The 18,968-nt window shown below is 47.0% G+C and overlaps 1 protein-coding gene and 1 long non-coding RNA gene across 2 annotated transcripts in view; both read left to right on the forward strand.

The window, feature by feature from the left end:
* LOC135814628 (usherin-like) overlaps window positions 1–14,647 on the forward strand; it is a 32,567-nt gene extending 17,920 nt beyond the window's left edge. The window contains exons 17-31 of the mRNA XM_065327780.1: window positions 36–323; window positions 828–1,121; window positions 1,295–1,591; window positions 2,722–2,836; window positions 3,155–3,242; window positions 3,527–3,593; window positions 4,261–4,326; window positions 4,788–4,893; window positions 5,084–9,313; window positions 9,802–10,022; window positions 10,327–10,530; window positions 10,986–11,066; window positions 11,787–12,067; window positions 12,552–12,656; window positions 13,613–14,647. Coding sequence (XP_065183852.1) covers window positions 36–323; window positions 828–1,121; window positions 1,295–1,591; window positions 2,722–2,836; window positions 3,155–3,242; window positions 3,527–3,593; window positions 4,261–4,326; window positions 4,788–4,893; window positions 5,084–9,313; window positions 9,802–10,022; window positions 10,327–10,530; window positions 10,986–11,066; window positions 11,787–12,067; window positions 12,552–12,656; window positions 13,613–13,777 — 6,608 coding nt within the window. The 3' untranslated portion in view covers window positions 13,778–14,647. The remainder of the gene's footprint in view (window positions 1–35; window positions 324–827; window positions 1,122–1,294; window positions 1,592–2,721; window positions 2,837–3,154; window positions 3,243–3,526; window positions 3,594–4,260; window positions 4,327–4,787; window positions 4,894–5,083; window positions 9,314–9,801; window positions 10,023–10,326; window positions 10,531–10,985; window positions 11,067–11,786; window positions 12,068–12,551; window positions 12,657–13,612) is intronic.
* An 858-nt stretch (window positions 14,648–15,505) lies between these two features.
* On the forward strand, window positions 15,506–18,642 carry LOC135813632 (uncharacterized). Its single transcript, XR_010553058.1, has 3 exons — window positions 15,506–15,779; window positions 17,138–17,193; window positions 18,566–18,642. It is a non-coding gene; the product is annotated as an uncharacterized LOC135813632 (long non-coding RNA).
* The last annotated feature ends 326 nt before the right edge of the window (window positions 18,643–18,968 follow it).

Raw genomic sequence — 18,968 nt, forward strand, 5'->3', positions numbered from 1 at the left:
GATCACGTGTTTTTGTTTTGTTGCGTTTGTTACAGCCCCGGACGGTGTGCTGCCTCCTGTTGTTGACACTGTCAACTCTACCTACCTGGTCATCAGCTGGCCAGAGCCTCGGTTTCCCAATGGCATTCTTGTCCAATATTCACTGTCACTAGTCCGAGCAAACACAGTGGATGCACCCACTGTAGTGACTGTCCCTGGTACTGACCTGAATACCACAGTGTCAACCCTGATGCCCTTCACACTCTATCAGTTACAGCTAACCGCGTTCACTAGTAGAGGAAGCACATCCAGTACCACCGTTCTGCAACGAACAGCTGAAGATGGTAAGCATAATGAACTATTTGGACTGATGGTGAAAAGTTCTTCTGTTGGTTATTGCACTTGCCAGCAATGTAGTTATGCTATTCATCAATGCAGTGCGGCCCATGTAATCTACTGAATTGACTGACCATGTCAGATACTTCTATGTCGTGTGGTTGATGGCTGTCACTCCTTTGCCTTTGGTATGCCATGCCAATGATGTACAGCTGCTTGTGCTTTTGCGGATGCCATCAATCTTGAATCAGATGCGTTTTGTACTACATTTGCATCAGCCCAATGTATCATTATTCAGCCCAATGTATCATTATTCAGCCCAATGTATCATTATTCAGCCCAATGTATCATTATTCAGCCCAATGTATCATTATTCAGCCCAATGTATCATTATTCAGCCCAATGTATCATTATTCAGCCCAATGTATCATTATTCAGCCCAATGTATCATTATTCAGCCCAATGTATCATTATTCAGCCCAATGTATCATTATTCTTTTGTCTGTGCACAGTGCCATCTGGTGTACCCCGTCCTAGCATTACCAATGTGACATCGTCGAGTTTCATGACCTCTTGGAGTCCACCTAGCTTACCGAACGGCATCATCATACGCTACTTGATCGTGACAATTGGCCCGGAGGGAACGCAGTCAGTGACTGTGGACGCAGCACAGACAGAGGTTACGCTAGCTGATGGTGCAGGTGTGTCGCTAGAGCCAGCCACAGCTTACGGTGTACACCTGGAGGCATGCACTGCAGCTGGATGTGGAATGTCTCAGCAGCAATCAGTTCAAATGGCAGAGGCAGGTATGTCCGGCTCCTGTGTTATTTGTCTAAGTATTGGAAACTGACGAAGTATTGCATGCCACAGTACTATTGCGACCTTAGTTGTAACTTCTGTGTCTTACGTGAGTAATGTTGCAACCTCTCTGTATCTGTATCTGTGTTTGTCTTTTATGTGATTGATGTTTACTACACAGCTCCCGAAGGTGTACAAGCACCTACTGTCACGTTCACCAACTCCTCATCAATAGAGTTCACGTGGAATGTGCCCAGCACCACCAATGGTATCATCACTGGCTATGCCGTGGAGATTCGTACATCTGCGGCGTCCCAGCTGGTCATATCGCTGAGCTTTGCCGGAGACCTATCTCCCTTGCGGGGTATCCTTAGCACTGGCCTAGTACCATCCACAATGTACACACTGCAGCTACTTGCTAGCACTGCTGCAGGCACGGGACAATCCACATTGGTTACAGCGCTTACCAGTGATGGAAGTAAGTCATAGAGTTATACAACTACATTGTAGTTTGTGTGTCATGGATTTGCACAGCTAGTCGGTGTACAGTCTATCATGGGGTTACACAGCTAGTTTGTATCATGGGGTTATACAACTAGTTTGTGTGCTAAACTGGGATATTGTGCCTTTGTTGTATATTAGCACACGAAGAGACAGAGCCAGTTGTAAGCCTGATGAGGTCTTTCATACCCGGTTTTGCTTTTCAAACCAGTGCATGATAATAATGTGACGGAGCACATGTCCCACCGGCCTGTGTAGTGTGTGTGATGGAGCACATGTCCCACCGGCTTGTGTAGTGGGACTAGTGCCACAGGAAGCGCGGGTTTCGAAGTCTGAAGAAAATGTTGAACAGTCTCTGCTGGTATTACAGTACACTATGGCTCTGTGGTGAGAGTATCGCTAGCCTCAAGTGAAGGAAGGTCCCTGGCTGGAAGGTCCCTGGCTGGAAGGTCCCTGGCTGGAAGGTCCCTGGCTGGAAGGTCCCTGGCTGGAAGGTCCCTGGCTGGAAGGTCCCTGGCTGGAAGGTCCCTGGCTGGAAGGTCCCTGGCTGGAAGGTCCCTGGCTGGAAGGTCCCTGGCTGGAAGGTCCCTGGCTGGAAGGTCCCTGGCTGGAAGGTCCCTGGCTGGAAGGTCCCTGGCTGGAAGGTCCCTGGCTGGAAGGTCCCTGGCTGGAAGGTCCCTGGCTGGAAGGTCCCTGGCTGGAAGGTCCCTGGCTGGAAGGTCCCTGGCTCGAGTCCTGTTGGTGACAGTAATTTTTTTCTGCAGACATTTCCCCTTTTCAACAGCCTCAACTAATGAACACAAGCACAACAATGTCAATTTAATTTAATTTACACAGCATTTTGGTGATGAAATGGTGATATGTGCAGTGTTGTGGAAGACAAAATGTTGCGCTGGGGCGAAACGTTATGAACAACCGGTGGCATTTGTTTGACAATGTCTTGCCTTCACCTTGATTTGCCCTGGAGCTTTGATTGGTGATATGATGTGGTGTGTGTATGAATGTATGTGTGTGTGTGTGCATGTGTGTGTGTGTGTGTGTGTGTGCACGTGTGTGTGTGTGTTTGTGTGTGTGTGTGTGTACGGATGTCTGCACGGACTTATACAGCTCCAACAGGTGTCAACCCACCTCAGGTGTCAGTAGTCAATTCCAGTGCAATCACTATATCCTGGCAGATACCAGTCACACCAAACGGCAAAATTCACAACTACACCGTTCTCAGGTATGCCCGGCTTATGCAGTCCATTCTGAGACAAATTCTGCCCAACAGTATTCTGGCATTCAGACACTGAGTTTGGGTGAATTGTGTTTCACATCCAGTGTAGCCGTCATTATTGCCACGGTCATGATTCTAAGATGCTAAAATCTAATAATAATGTTTGTAATGATTCAAGACATTACTGATGTAGATCTACAGATGTGGTGAATGTAAATTACCAATGTATGTGTGTGTACGCGCGTGTGTGCGTGTGTTGGTGTGTGCATGCGCAACATAAGACTGTGTGCACTGATTTCTTTCATGTTGCTCACCTTCAACTAGGGATGGAAGCCAGACTGTTGTTGTAGCTACTGCTCCTGGTTTCATTGTGGATGTCAGTCTTGAACCATTCACTGACTACACCTACAAAGTAAGTGTCGGCTAATGACCACACACCCAGACTGTCACCTCTTGTTTCACTTACTCTCTCTCTCTCTCTCTCTCTCTCTCTCTCTCTCTCTCTCACGTTAAAACATAGCCATGTGGACACATGCTTTCTCATGTTTGTGCATCACTACAAGTTACTTGGACTGAAATGCAGGGCAAAGTAGCTGAACTGGCTACTCAGCCTCCTCTAGTGTTGAACCAGGCTTACTCACCACCCAGCTATATGACTGTATGCCGCTGTGTGATTTGTTATCAATGCATTTACAGCTGGTGGTCTGTACGGCGTTTGCCTGTGGAAGTAGTGCCGAATCCCAAGACACAACAGCTGAAGCTGGTAAGCTTTAGTGACAGACACTAGTTGTGTCCGGTCAACGGAAGGGGATGGGGTGCTGAAGACTGGTGGAGAAGAGGCTCAGTCTGTGGTATGATTCCCCTGAGCGAGAAGAGGCTCAGTCTGTGGTATGATTCCCCTGAGCGAGAAGAGGCTCAGTCTGTGGTATGATTCCCCTGAGCGAGAAGAGGCTCAGTCTGTGGTATGATTCCCCTGAGCGAGAAGAGGCTCAGTCTGTGGTATGATTCCCCTGAGCGAGAAGAGGCTCAGTCTGTGGTATGATTCCCCTGAGCGAGAAGAGGCTCAGTCTGTGGTATGATTCCCCTGAACGAGAAGAGGCTCAGTCTGTGGTATGATTCCCTGAGCCGCACCCACACACCTACAGTGTTGGTGTTGACGAGTGTTACAGCCGATTGTCCCATGATAAATGCACAATCCACCATCACAAGTGCCCCCCCCCCCCTCCATTGGCATGCGGCATGCAGTGAGGTGTTCGGCCATCATGACTGTGTTCTGTGCAATCACGTCATGTTGCAATTGTCACTGTTGTCAAAAGGGACTATGACTTGTGTTTCTCCATACTGCACAAAGCTGAATGTCTGTCTATGACATCATGTAATAACATGTGTATTCGCACTGTATGCTTGCACCATGTGTGTTTGTGCGGCAGCTCCGATTGGCCTTGCTGCTCCTGTGGCCATGGCACTCAATACATCGTACATCACCATTACTTGGGGTAAGCTACATTATGTACCGTCATGGCACCCACTGATTTACCCATGTTACTGGAACTCACTGATTATGGCAGCACATGCACTTGTGTATACCTTCTCTGCTTGTTGCTACTGCTGCTGTTGCTTCTCTAGCTACAGCAGTTACTGCTGCTTCAGCCACTTCTGGCTGTCATCATACCAGCCGTCCGATCACAGCAGCCGATCATGCTAGTCGGCTGTCACATCTATACAGCCGATCATGGAGGACTACCCCTACTGTCTATACAGCATCATACTATTATTTTACTTCAAAATAGCATCCAATATTGTTTAGGTCTCACATGCATGGTTGGTATAATAATTATGATCACGCAACGTGTTAGTATGTCTATTGTCTGGCTTGTATACTGTACACACGTAGGTGTTATTGATGATCATGTATGAAACACTGTGACTTTCATCTGTGTCCCTGATGTCACTGCAGCACCGCCAAACATCACCAATGGCGTCATCCAAGCATACCGATTGCTTCGTTACAATGCAAATAACTGCTGCACGGGATCTGATCTTTCCAGTTGCCAGCTAGATAGGTAAGTGTTCAGTCTGCCGTCTGCAGTGTTCAGTGCACAGTACGTCATCTTGTGTTTAGCTGACACGTTATGCATATCCTAACAATGATCTTTCGAAGGTCGATGAAACTGGGTTAAAGGAGGTTTGTGCAGATCTGTTCATAATAATTATTGTGTTTGTGTTTGTGTTTTCGTTTTCCCCTGCTTAAAGCATTCTGGAAGGCTGTGTACGTTCAGAGACCACTGTAGTGTCATCCACACTCCAGCTCTCAACAGTTGACAGTGATGGGAACCTGGAGCCTTACACGCTGTATGCTTACCGACTACTAGCCAGCACTGGTGGAGGAAGCACGTCCAGTTCTTTTGGCATCACCCAGACACCAGAGGATGCTCCCGGTGGAGTCACAGCACCCAGTGTGCTGTCTACATCAGCACGCGCTGTAACAGTGCAATGGACTGCTCCGTCACAACCTAACGGCATTGTTGTCAGGTACGATGTATGGCGCAATGGATCAGCTGTGACCAGCCGTGTCTCTGCTGGTAGTGTGAACGATACTGGACTGTTACCAGCTACTACATACCAATACACTGTTTCCGTGTGCACATCAGCTGGCTGTAGTGAGGCGTCAACTATCATCACCACACTGGAGTCAGCTCCAGAGGGTGTGTTGGCACCATCCGTCACTGCCACATCAGCAATGAATATCTCAGTAGCATGGCTCGCACCAGCACAACCCAATGGTCTTCTAGTCAGCTATGAAGTGTACATCAACGATGAATCCAGTCCTCGTGTAACACTGCCTTCGACAACGCAAGCAACTGTACTGTCTAGCCTGCAGGCGTTCACCAGCTATCGTGTGAGCATCTCAGCTTGCACCGCAGTGGGCTGCACGGATAGTAATCATGCTAGTGTCACTACGCTAGAAGCAATACCTGCTGGTATGCTCTCTCCAGCACTAATGGTGCTGACTTCACGCTCCATTGATGTCATGTGGCAATCACCAACAATGGAGAATGGCATCATTCTGGGTTACACTGTCCACCGCAATGGTACTACCATTGCTGCTGTGAATAGCACAGGCAGGAGTTTCACCGATACAGGACTCCTGCCTCATACACTATACAGCTACACCGTGAGTGTTGGAAACTCAGCCGGCAGCGTATCTAGCCCTGCTAACGTGGCTACAACTGATCAAGACTCGCCAGAGGGACTGATTCCGCCGGTTGTCACAGCACACAACTCATCAGCGTTCAGTATCACTGTGTCACCTCCCAGCCAGCCCAATGGTGTCATTGTCAATTACTCTGTGATCGTTGACAATACAAGGACAGTAGCACTTGGAGTAACACCGTCCATAGTTCTTGCGGGCTTCCTGCCGTTCTCTCAGCATCAATTCCGTTCCAGAGCATGCACTCATAGCGGCTGTGGTATCAGTGTTGCTGTTTCGTCAAGAACTCTCGAAGCTCTTGCAAGTGGAATTCTTGCACCAAACATCTCCGCTCTCAACTCATCAGCTATAATCATGACATGGCAACCACCCCAGAATGCAAACGGCATTGTGACCCAATACTCTATAGTGCGCATTGCACCGGGACGACATGTCAATAGTACAGTGTATCAGCAGTCAGCAGCCCCACTCATCTCACCCTTATTCATTGACAATGGCTTGCTGCCATTTTCAAGTTATGGATATCGTCTGGGTGTTACGAATGGAGCCGGCACTGCCTTTGGTCCAGCGATGTATGAACAAACTGATGAAGCGGCACCGTTGTCAGCTGGCCTCACAATGACGGCTGTGCCTGATAAGACATCCGTATTCTTACAGTGGACTCCACCAACAACACCCAACGGCATTCTGACTTACTACCGGATAGATCAACGTTCTCAAACCAGTGGTAATATGAGTGGTGTAGGCGCCGTACCAGCATCACAGCAGACTAACTTCACCGTGATGGGTCTGCGGCCATACACCGACTATGAATTCCGAGTCACTGCAGTTAATGATGCTGGTGAGGCTTCCAGTCCATGGCAAACTATTCAAACCCTGCAGGATATCCCCCAGGGTGTCAGACCACTGCAAGTTGCTGGTAAAGCTGTTGATGGTCAGTCTGTGAACCTGACCTGGGATGAGCCACAATTCCCGAACGGTATGATTACAGACTACATGGTGCATGATGGCAGTGGAATTCTTGAGTACCAAGGAACTACGCGCTTCTTCATTCTGAGACGCTTGACGGCGTTCACGAGCTACTCGCTAATTCTCAGTGCCTGCACCAGTGTGGGATGTGCTACCAGTGCTTTACAGATGGTACAGACTGCTGAGATTGCCCCGGTATTGCAGGCACCACCCACGGTACAGGCATTGAGCTCATCAACCATGCAACTACAGTGGTCACCACCAGCCCAAGCCAACGGTATTATCATCAGCTATTCTGTCAGTCGTAAGCTGAGCTCAGCGACAGACTCCAGTGCGGTGCAAGTACTCTCAGTTGATGCTCAGAACGTCACAGTTCTGCAGTACACTGACACAGGACTGGAAGCGTACACTGCGTATAGCTATCAGGTAACGTCTGCAAACAGTGCCGATCAGGTATCCAGTGTATTCAGTAGCCCAGTCACTACGTCACCAGCAAACCCACAAGGTGTACCTGCACCTACTGTAACAACCATTGACTCCTTCTCTATTGATCTATCATGGACATCGCCCACTAAACCGAATGGAATCATATCCGGCTATAATGTAAACCGGGACGGATTCCCCATCACCACTCATATGCTCTCTGCAAGCACGTTCAACTATGTGGACAGCATCAGTCTCAAGCCATTCACCACACATACGTACAACATTGAAGCCTGTACTGTGGGAGCAAGTTGCACTGCCGGTCCGTCTGCAAACGGCACAACAGCACAGTCACAACCCGACTCGGTTAGTCTACCTAGCCTCTCTGCGTTGAGTTCATCCTCCATTCGCGTCAGCTGGGTGCCTCCTCTTGTACCGAATGGAATCATCTCGAGTTATGGTGTTTACTATGGCGAATGCTCCAAGGTGCTTGATAGCAGTATGATGGTGAGTGGTGATCAGCAACAGGTCACTTTGACTGCTTTGTCACCTTACACATGCTACAGTGTCCTCCTCGAGGCATGTACTGTAGCTGGATGCAGGAACAGCACATCAGTGGAGTCAGAGACTACCCTGGAGGCTGCACCACAGGGCCTTACAGCTGCCAGAGCCATTGTACTCGGTCAAGATCGCATTTTGCTGACGATCAATAGCCCAAGTCAGCCGAATGGCATGCTGGTCTCCTATGAGGTAGTACGTAATGGAACATCCATCACGTTCAACAATGACACAAGCAACGGGGCACTGCTACCAGCTTCCTACACTGACTCATCCCTATCCTCTGGTACTGCGTATGCCTACACTATTGTTTTATCTACTAATGGTGGTTGTAGCAATAGTCCAGTGGTTGTTGTGCAGACATTCCCACCAGTTCCAGAAGGTCTTGATGCACCCAGAATTAGTGTTGTGTCCAGCACAGCATTGCGTATAACATGGTCACAGCCTAACAACACATATGCCCCCATCAATCGCTATTCTGTATTTGTCAATGACACGGAAAGACATATGAACGATGGATCATCACTGACTACTCTTCTGTCAGGTCTCGCGGCGTTTAGTCTGTATGCAGTGCACATCAGTGCCTGCACGGCATTTGGTTGTGTTAGCAGTGATGCTAGCCTGGCATACACCCTTGAAGCTACTCCGACTGGCTTGGCTGCTCCGACGCTAACTGGAGTGACATCTCGCATACTTGCTGTTCAATGGACCAATCCTTCTCAGCCCAATGGCATTATCATTGGTTTCTATGTTGAACGTCGTCAACTGGACAGACTGAACCTTATACCTGGTATGTCTACAGTCATAGCCACCACTCAGCGTAATGACACAAGCTATGCCGACTCCAATGCAATGCCATTCTCAACGTACGAGTATCGTGTCACTGCGTACAACACCGCCGGCAATGTGACAAGTTCTTGGCAGCGATTCACCACTGCCGAAGATCTGCCGGAATCTGTAACCATTCCTGTGCTGCGGGAAGTAGAGGCAGACCGGGCCTTGTTGTTCCTGCCACAGCCAGAGCAGAGTAATGGAATAATCACGCAGTACGATGTGATTGTAAATGGCGTGCCAGAGTCAACCAACTACTCCTCGACTACATCACTGTATGAACTAAGAGATCTGACTCCTGGAGTCTTCTATACGATCAAGTCTAGTGTTTGCACCAGTGTCGGCTGCACCACTAGTCAGGCTAGTCTAAATGTGACTACACCGGAGATAGCTCCTGGTGACTTGGATGCACCCAGTGTGGAGAATATCTCCAGCACATCATTCTCAGCTATCTGGGCACCACCTGCTATGCCGAATGGCAACATACTGAGGTGAGACGGCGTACTGCTGTGTAGAGGCTGGTACAAAAGAGTAGCATCCGCCCTCATGTCCTAAATGATATTGATTGTTTCAGATTGTCATTTTCTTGATCTATCATCAGCATGTTCCAACACCCAATATTGACTTTATGGTGCATGGATGGTCCACCCCCCTCCCCCGGCCTTGATGTCACCGGGCACGTCTAATTATACAATATGCGTCTGAGATTTAGCCAGAACTTTAGCATGTGAACTGATATTGTATTGTTTTCAGTGATATCCAGGAGGCGCTAGTTCACAGACTTCCATATGGGGTAGATATTGACTTATGGGGCAGATACTGACTTATGGGGCAGATACTGACTTATGGGGCAGATAAGTTGGAGGAGGAGAAACCAGTGTTAGTCAATCAGTTATGCTTTATATGTACTTGTATGATAGCTCTAATCCTGGTCTACTCCCCTGCTGTGCTGTGTGTATGTGTGTGTGATGTCATGCAGGTACACACTCCATGTGATAAGAGCCTGCCCGCAACCAGGATCTCTGCCTGACAGTCCATGTGAAGTTGGAGATGAGTCCACGACTGTTCTAACTGCCGAGATCAACTACTACCAATTCGTATCACTGGCTAGATTCACCCGCTATCTTGTTCGTATATCCGCCACGAACAGCATGGGTACCGTGTTCAGCAATTACACCGATGCACTGACAGCAGAGAGTGGTAAGTAATGGGCCCCTCCCTCACCAGCACAGCCTAATAAACTGGCCTAGGACCTGTTTTATGGCAGTGATTGGACCCTCACCAAGGAGCATGCAAGGTGATAACATACGTCCGTTGTGCATGCTATGCCGGTGTGTTGATTATGACTGATTCTCATCCCCCGCGTTGCGGTGTGCAGACTATAAGTCCATCCAAGTTTGTGAGTGGACTGAGTATGCATGCAGAGGTGTCACACTACAAGCGTAGGGTCACGCTATGGATAGACGTAGAAATTGTCTTTTTTCTGCATCCCATGCATGCACAGCTCCGGAGCTTAGGGCACCAGGCAATATCTCGTATACAACTGTTGAAGACTCCATCATGCTACAGTGGACAAACTCTTTCATTTACAATAGCGATCGTTTCCAACAGTACACGGTAATCGAGAATGGAGAGGTTGTTACTGATGGTGTTATTGTAAATAACCGCACAACAACTCTGACGTTGGTCGGAAAGATGGCTGGTGTTGGTAAGCAAGTTTTGCATGACACACTGCCACTGTTCTTGTTTTGTGTGTGTGTGTGTGTGTGTGTGCGTGTGTGTGTGTGTGTGTGTGTGTGTGTGTGTGTGTTTGTGTGTACACGTGTCTGTGTGTATACCCTGATGTGCTTCCCTATCTGCATTCTTAACTTTAAACGATTGTAGACATGCACTTGCTATGAGCGCATAGTTACCAATTTGACAAGATTGTTGGCAGAATGAAGTGTTGCTCAAATGTACTTCAGCTTCATGTACTTCATATATTGAATATTCTTCCTACTACGATACTCAAAACTTCATGAGCAGTGGACACAGTGGTTATGTACTAGTAACACAAGACTGAAGACGCTGTCTACTTGAGCTGCATTCATTTGCTTATCCATTGTTGCTCATTGTTGAATGTCGTCTGTTACTTTCTCCTCCTTTGCCTTGCTAATGCTGTAGTGTATTTGTACACGGTAAGCTTGAGAACGGCAGTTGGAACAGTCACCACCAGACCAATCAATGCATCACTGCCTGGGGAACGTAAGTAGAGACCGTCTTTAATACAATCTTCATTATTCTACTTCTTTTTGAAGTACCAGTACAGCAGTGGCAAGCGAAGTCCGGTGCTTGCCATAGATGATAGCGCCACGTACGAATGGGCTTTCATACATGTCACGTGACTGTTGTCAGGCCGTTGCTAGCATTTGGCCAATCATAGCAGCAGCGTACCTGTCCCATACCCCTTAGGAATGACCCCAGGCATACTATGTACATGTACGCTAGTGCACCGCCACTGTACCAGACCCTGCCTTTGAAGGGCAGTGACCTGGTACGGTGGCAGTACTCCAGCGCACATAGAACACAAGGGATCATTCCCCATGGACACCACATGCACTTGCCCACTCCACACAAATTGAAAATACTTACATGCACCCTGCAGAAGAATTGCACTTTACTAGCAATGTCCGTTTAACACATGCACAGGCTGTGTATGCACCACACTCCATTATTCACCCCAGTTTCTGGAGATATGTGGATTTTGTAGAAAAAAAGAAAAAAATGCACGGCTGCAGGGGCTGCACACCGTATGGTGCAGTCCCTTATGGCAAGTGTCGGATTTCGCTTGACAGACTCTTGGTGAAGTGAATGACATCTAAATCCGGATACAGCCTGGAGCGTAAATCTTGATTGTGCGACAGGACACTGACTTTTGATATTGAATTCACCTGGCACATCTGTTCTCTTCTTGTTTTGGAACAGCCGTCATTGAGGAAGTCAAAGGCAATGAGTTCTACAAGGAGGCACCGTTCATTGTTGGCATGGTCATAGCCGGACTGTTTCTACTCATGATCTTAGTGTGTATTGCACATCGACCATCATCAGCGTCATCATCATCACAGAAGCCATCGGCACACACTGCACTCACCGATGGGCCAACAAGCTACTCGCCAAATAGAGAGCGTCCATCAACGCCGAATCGCCGAAGACGTAACAAGAAGACGGATGATCATCAGGACTTCTGGGCATCCAACACAGTTGCGGTGGGTGTTTCAAGTTATTATCTGGTTCTAATAGATTATTTCTACAAGTTCTCTAGTACTTCAGTACCGGCACTAAGTGGTGTAGACTAATCGGCCTTGGAAACTATTAGTGATGTGTGACTTGTTTTCTTAGTCCTGTATTGCTCGTGATGCCGGACTCCACGCATACCTACATGTGTACATGTGCAGCCTCTACTCTCGATATTATTTAAGTCACGCATTTGCAATAATCTGTGCGCATTTCCAACCAAACAGACTGTACTTGTGTGTATCCGTAGTGTATCCATGAGTCACACACTTGTCATGAGGCTTGCAGTTTGTCCCCGGGAGTGAGTTTGTGGCTTATCGAAATCGTGGGCTCAACATATGTGTGAGCACCCAAGTGAACTTTCAAGACTTGGATGGCAACGAATACATTGTTATTGGGTATTTTGTTCTCTTTGCCTTTCATTGTCTTTGTGGTACATCATGTTACCGCATACAGCTTCAACCACCGCCAAATCAGGATCCAGCAACAGTGAGATTAGTCAGCAAGCAACCAGTGCATGCTAGTGATCAAGAATGGGACGGAGGCTTCACAAACTTAGCGGTACGCTCACTATGTATCCAGCATAATTTTTTATTATTTCATTTAGGTCATGTTTACATTTTAAAAGAAATTATGCCTTAAGTTGGTTGGGAACAATCTATAAGAACTTAAAATAAGAAGTCAAGCAGGAAGTGTGCATTCCATGTAGGAGCAGCCAACTTCATGCGGTTAAAAAACGTCTCAAATTTGACTGGGAACGTTTAAAAAAACCCACGTTCCTAGTCATTTTGAGCCGGCATGAAAAAGATCATACAACATGTCTTGAATGCATCTCCGTAGAGGCATTGGCCAAAGATGCAAAAGTGCAAGCCAATTTACTCCCACGGTGTACTAATGACGTTGCCCCCTCTTTTCTGTGAATGGACCGCCTCTGAACTAACTGGATTGGTGCACAGTTCTAAGCACCATGTTTGCCGTCAGACGATCGGTATTGCTGCAGTTTAGTTACACAGGGATGTACTTGTCCTAATTTTAGGGGTTGGAACTTGGTACACCTTTGCCTTATGCAGCTTTATCTCCAGCTAAACATACACTTGTTGCCAAGCTGACTACCAGCACCCATAACATCTGCATGCGGCTTGGTCCTGATATGGATCTGAGAAAAATTATCGTGACTCAATTCCGGTGTTCACCGTGCGCTTGTCATACGAGTATGCTTACGTGCATATCCGATGTATGTGTTTGTACATGCTTGTATGCAAGTTCTTTAGCGTTGCGTGATGACCCGGCAGTGAGACCTTGCATGTAGCCCTGAACCCGGCAGTGAGACCTTGCATGTAGCCCTGAACCCGGCATGATTGATCCAAGTATGACCAGCCCCTGCACTGCCCACACAGGGAGTGCAAATGTGCTGATCTAAAAAGCGTGTAAATCTGTGACCGCCGGAGCTGTTCAAACCGTTTAAGACGTTTTCCTGTTTCTGTGCGTTGCATGCCATGACTGCGTTTCCTCTCCAGTCCTCCACCTCTAATCTCATGCGAGCACCATCAAAAGGATCTGTGCACGATGGATCTCTTTCTGGAGCACAGGACGGTATGGGAGGTTCATCAAATGACCTGTTGCGGAGAGCAAATACATACCGTGAATATGAAGGCTCCACACTCAAAGACACTCATCTTTAGAGGAGCATCTATGTGTATGCATGTACATGTATTATAAACTGGTGGGTTCAAACCCGTTGAGAGTGTAATGAGACTGAGCCTACTAGCGACAATGTCGCAGATCACCTCTTGTTGTCAGTTGTTGATTGATATTTCAGATGTTCTTTTGCCATCAGATATGTGATCTATACTTTTACAACTATCTCTACTATCGGCATTGCAGAAAAAGGGATGCGTGCATGCAGGTGTGTGCACATGCGGATATCTGAGTGCTTTGCAAAGCACAGTTCATTCCTGTACCTCTGCTAGTCTGCCACTTCGAACTGTTCGGCAAAGAGAGTACCGCTGCTAGATCACTGTGATCTCCTACTGCGAAATTAGAAACTGTACATTTTAGTTTTCAATCAAAGTTCTAGCTTCAATCATCACCTGGGTGGCATAGCTCGGAATGGCCACCGCCATGGCCATTTGCCACAATTCAGCCTAGCCGCATTGCCCAGGATACTGCTGATCATGCTCCTCCACCGAGTGCTGAGTAGTAACTTCTCAACTTGCCACTTTTCTGGACGCCTTGTATAGCCTTGATGAACACATATCCAGTACAGTACCTGTTTCCAAATGAGTACTAATATGTCACTGTATGCTAGCTTTGCCTTTGATTGCAAATACACTGTGTACATAATACACGTGTAACTGCAGATATTATTTTAGCCAAATAGACTTTTCTTGATTTCGATACTTTGACAGTCATCGGCTGTGCCATTGCAAGATGATGAGTGTATCAGTGGATGTGTACATGCTGGCATGCAGTGGGCATTTGCTAGTGTGTATGTGTGTCGTGTCCGCTATATCGGGGCTGTACAAGAACATCTCTGTATGTATACCATGGTATTCACCCTGTGCATTTGCGCGAGTCTCTTGTGGTGGGCACAAGGTACATGTATGTCTGTGTGTACGTGTGCCGTGTATGTATGTCTGTGTGTACGTGTGTGTATGTCTGTGTGTACGTGTGTGTATGATGTGGGTTACTACTTACATGTACAGTCAACTTCGCGTATAACGACACTCGGCGGGGCATCAGAAAAGTGTCGTTATTTGCGAAGTGTCGTTATACCCGAAGTCTCATTACCGGTATATGTATTACAATTGGATGGGACTTTGCTCTGGGCATGGAAATTCTGTCGTTATTCGCGAATTGTCGTTATGTCCGCAGTCGTTATTAGCGAATTGTCGTTATGTCCGCAGTCGTTATTGGCGAAGTTGACTGTACTAGTAAAAACAAGAGTGCATAAACTCTTGGTAAAAATTATAGAGGTTTATGCTCAGTATTAAAGTCAGTTGAGATCAGGGAGTCGTAAAATACGGTATTTTACGACTCCCTGGTTGAGATGCTGAGTGAGTCAGTTGGCGAAGTCGCGGACTCGCGGCACAGCGCCGCACTTGCACTAGCGACTCACGCTGCATACTACTACTAGTCTACTAGTACTAGAGCTCATTAGAAAATGCGCTTAGAAAATCCTCTAGCCGCGTTGTCGTCATGGTCGTTGCTACGGAGATATACACTACATGTGAGTCAGTGACGTAGTTGTACAATCTCACGATCAAGATCATGCGTCATTATCACGTCATCATCACTTGCAAGCACACGCGCGTACACCAGACACACCGGACACGTACACAGCAGTACAAAAAACAGTACCAAGACCAGGTCCAGGGACGTACGTGGCAAGAGATACATGTATGTAGATTCACAAAATACAAAAATTGTTGGAAGCTTGAAAGGGAAGCCAAGTTTGCCCATTTCTCGTAGCAATTTACAGCAACCTAGCATCGTCACGTCTGAAACGTAGCCTCCAATGTAGATCTATTTACTGTGGGTTTCCCTTGTGAAAAAGAATGGCTAGCTCCAAGCCTGAGAACAAACAAACTGAGGTATACATCGTTTGTCAACGATGCTGTCAGCCATTAGTTTTGCATCCCTCATTCCACACAGTTGAATCAGAAGAACTTCAACGCCTAGCAGGTATGTACTTTGTCGGGTTCAGTGCATTGACATGAGCAGTGTAATGGATAATACAACCTTGTCTACTGATTATCTCCAGCTCGATTGTAATACAGTTTACCTACAATGTAATTCATAAGTTTGAGGGAGTTGAGTGATAGGAAATCGATTTTGAACTATGTCATTGGCCAAGGCCAAGGTGTGTACATGTACCTGATACGATGACCATCACACAGTACTCCACAGCCACCGGTACAGACGTGTAGCACACCCTTTAGAGCTGTACTCCACAGGCACCGGTACAGACGTGTAGCACACCCTTTAGAGCTGTACTCCACAGGCACCGGTACAGACGTGTAGCACACCCTTTAGAGCTGGGCCGACCATTACAATACAGTGAAACCTCCGGGTTAGGAAGAACACTGATAAGACAAATGTTTGCTTAAGAAGAACTAGTACATGTATTCGTAACTTCATTGGATAAATCACTGTGTATTCACTGGGTATGCCATACGGATAAGAAGAACTCCCGTTATTGCAAACAAATATCATCAGTCCCTTGGTGTTCGTCCTAAAGAGGTTTGACTGTACTTAAAATATGCTACATGTTGTTGGCACATTGCTTTTGTACCAAGGGCTGTAGCCGGGTTTGTGCATGGTTACTCTGTATTTCACGGTTCATCTGACCAGCCTAGTAGTACATGTATAAGTCACACCGACTTTTTTGGGTGAATTATGAGTGTAAAACACGGTAATCTTTTTTTAAGAATCTGCTTCGACTCTGACTTGTGATGAAACAAATCTTGGGGTAATACAATGAACATGCAAAACCCAGTCGAGTATTTTACATCAAACGTGTGCACAAGTGTCCCCTTCCCTCCCAAGGCTGGCTGCTCCCCTTCCGTAAATCTGACTCCACTGTTGCCATTTGACCATTGGACAGTGTATAGAAATAAATACCATGTACACGTACACGTAGCTTGGTAGGTGTACTACATGTACTAGTTCGGTGTACGTTTGCATTGATAACTGTTATTTCCGCTATACAGTCGACTCCACTTATAACGAACTCGTATATAGCGAATTTCGTGATATAGCGAACCCTTGTCCCTGTCCCTGTTTGAACCCATACAAAATTGACAGTTTATAGCGAACAGTTTTCGTTTATAACAACCGAATCTTGTAGAGCCTCATGTAAACCGAATGCACTCATACTGTCATGGGTCCCTTGCCAGCATAACTTGCTGCTTGTATAGTGTGAGTGTATTTCTGTTATAACGAACTTCAGCTAAAAACTTAGTATAAAGAACTAATTCTCCTGCACAATGGTGTTCATTATATCAGAAGTCGACTACTGTATGTGTGTGATTTGTATGCAGCACCCCTTGTTCCTGAAGAAGAAGCTGCAAGCTTTACCGGTGAATCTTCTGCACGGGTAAGAGCATGACAGATTTAGAAGTTGGCTGACAAGAGGGAGAGAGAGAGAGAGAGAGAGAGAGAGAGAGAGAGAGAGAGAGAGAGAGAGACAGCTGTGTTGCAACTCCGAGTTTCACGTAGCCGTGATCATCAGGCAACTGCCCCCTCTCTCTCACTCTCTCTCTTTCTCTCTCTCTCTCTCTCTCTCTCTCTCTCCCTTTCTCTCTCTCTCTCTCTCTCTCTCTCTCTCTCTCTCTCTCTCTCTCTCTCTCTCTCTCTCTCTCTCTCTCTCTCTCTCTCTCTCTCTCTCTCTCTCTCTCTCTCCTCTCTCTCTCTCTCTCTCTCTCTCTCTCTCTTCTCTCTCTCTTGCTCTCTCTCTCTCTCTCTTGCTCTCTCTCTCTCTCTCTCTCTCTCTCTCTCTCTCTCTCTCTCTCTCTCTCTCTCTCTCTCTCTCTCTCTCTCTCTCTCTCTCTCTCTCTCTCTCTCTTTCTCTCTCTCTCTCTCTCTCTCTCTCTCTCTCTCTCTCTCTCTCTCTCTCTCTCTCTCTCTCTCTCTCTCTCTCTCTCTCTCTCTCTCTCTCTCTCTCTCTCTCTCTTGTGTGGAAGGCTCTGCCCTATGTGGACATTGAGCACTCTTTGAGAAGTGGGAGCACACTACTTGATTACGTAGAAGTTGCCTGACGATTGCCATGGACATGAACCTCTGAATTGCAACGAATCCCGAGTAGTTTCTTGTCCCCTACTAGTATGTAGCAAGCAAGCTACCGTAAAAGTCCGTAAATAAGTACCTGCCCGAAAGAAATACCCCCTTCATTCTTTTGGCTCTGTCTGTTGAAGTCAAGTCGAGCCCGATAAACATACTGCCCGAAATAAGTACCGGTACGGTGCGCACATGCAGCACGTAGCATGTACATCGACATGAAAATGACTTCTCCACTACACACAAGTCAGGTCCGAAAGTTAGTTCGTGCCCGAAAGTCAGTACCCGCCCGAAAGTTAGTACGGGTGTGGTCACTAAATTCGAAAGTAAATACGTACTTATTTACGGACTTTTACGGTATGTGTCCAGTGCACTGTGCACTGTACAAGCAGTTATTTCCTACTTTTCTTTTCTTGACACAATATTGTGTTATTGTGTATGCATGGGTACATGTATGCATTGAGATCCGTTTCGGAGTTTATTTCTGTAACGGCCTCTAACAAGGGTATACACGAGCAGTATTCTCCAACGTGTGGACATGTGCTCCTGGAAGGCACCTATCACACTACACCATACCCGTGTGCACTTGTAGGCATTCATGTTCTCTCTATGCTGTGTGTGTGCTTGCGTGCGTGCGCGCACGCGCGCGCGCGTGCGTGTGTGTGTGTGTGGTGTGTGTGTGTGTGTTACAGCAGCCACAAGCAGGGGCGGCAGCAGCAACATCCAGTGATGGTGTCATTCGCCGCAATGTCTCAAGAATGAAGTAGGTTTTTTAAAGTTCAATGTTAGATTAGACAGGTGTTGTCTACTACTGAAGGCCAGGGTATTTTCTAGCCCAGTAGCTGTATTCCACCATTCGTCACCCATGCCTTCGTGTGACTGATCCTGGTGGAATGAACGATTTGAGTCAATGTTGCTGCATTTCCTGTTTGCTCCGAGTGGGGGCGGTTGTCCTATAGAACAGGAGCCAGTTCCTGAAGTGGAAATGAAGATCCAGAAGCATCTATTTGTTCTTTCTGAGTTTTGTGTGGTTGTGCACGTGACGTATGACGTAAGCGGGAGCTGGCTAGTGCAGGGTGTGGTTTACTTGAAAGC

The sequence above is a fragment of the Sycon ciliatum genome, chromosome 4, assembly GCF_964019385.1.
Source record: "Sycon ciliatum chromosome 4, ocSycCili1.1, whole genome shotgun sequence".
In the NCBI taxonomy this organism is placed as follows: Eukaryota; Metazoa; Porifera; class Calcarea; order Leucosolenida; family Sycettidae; genus Sycon; species Sycon ciliatum.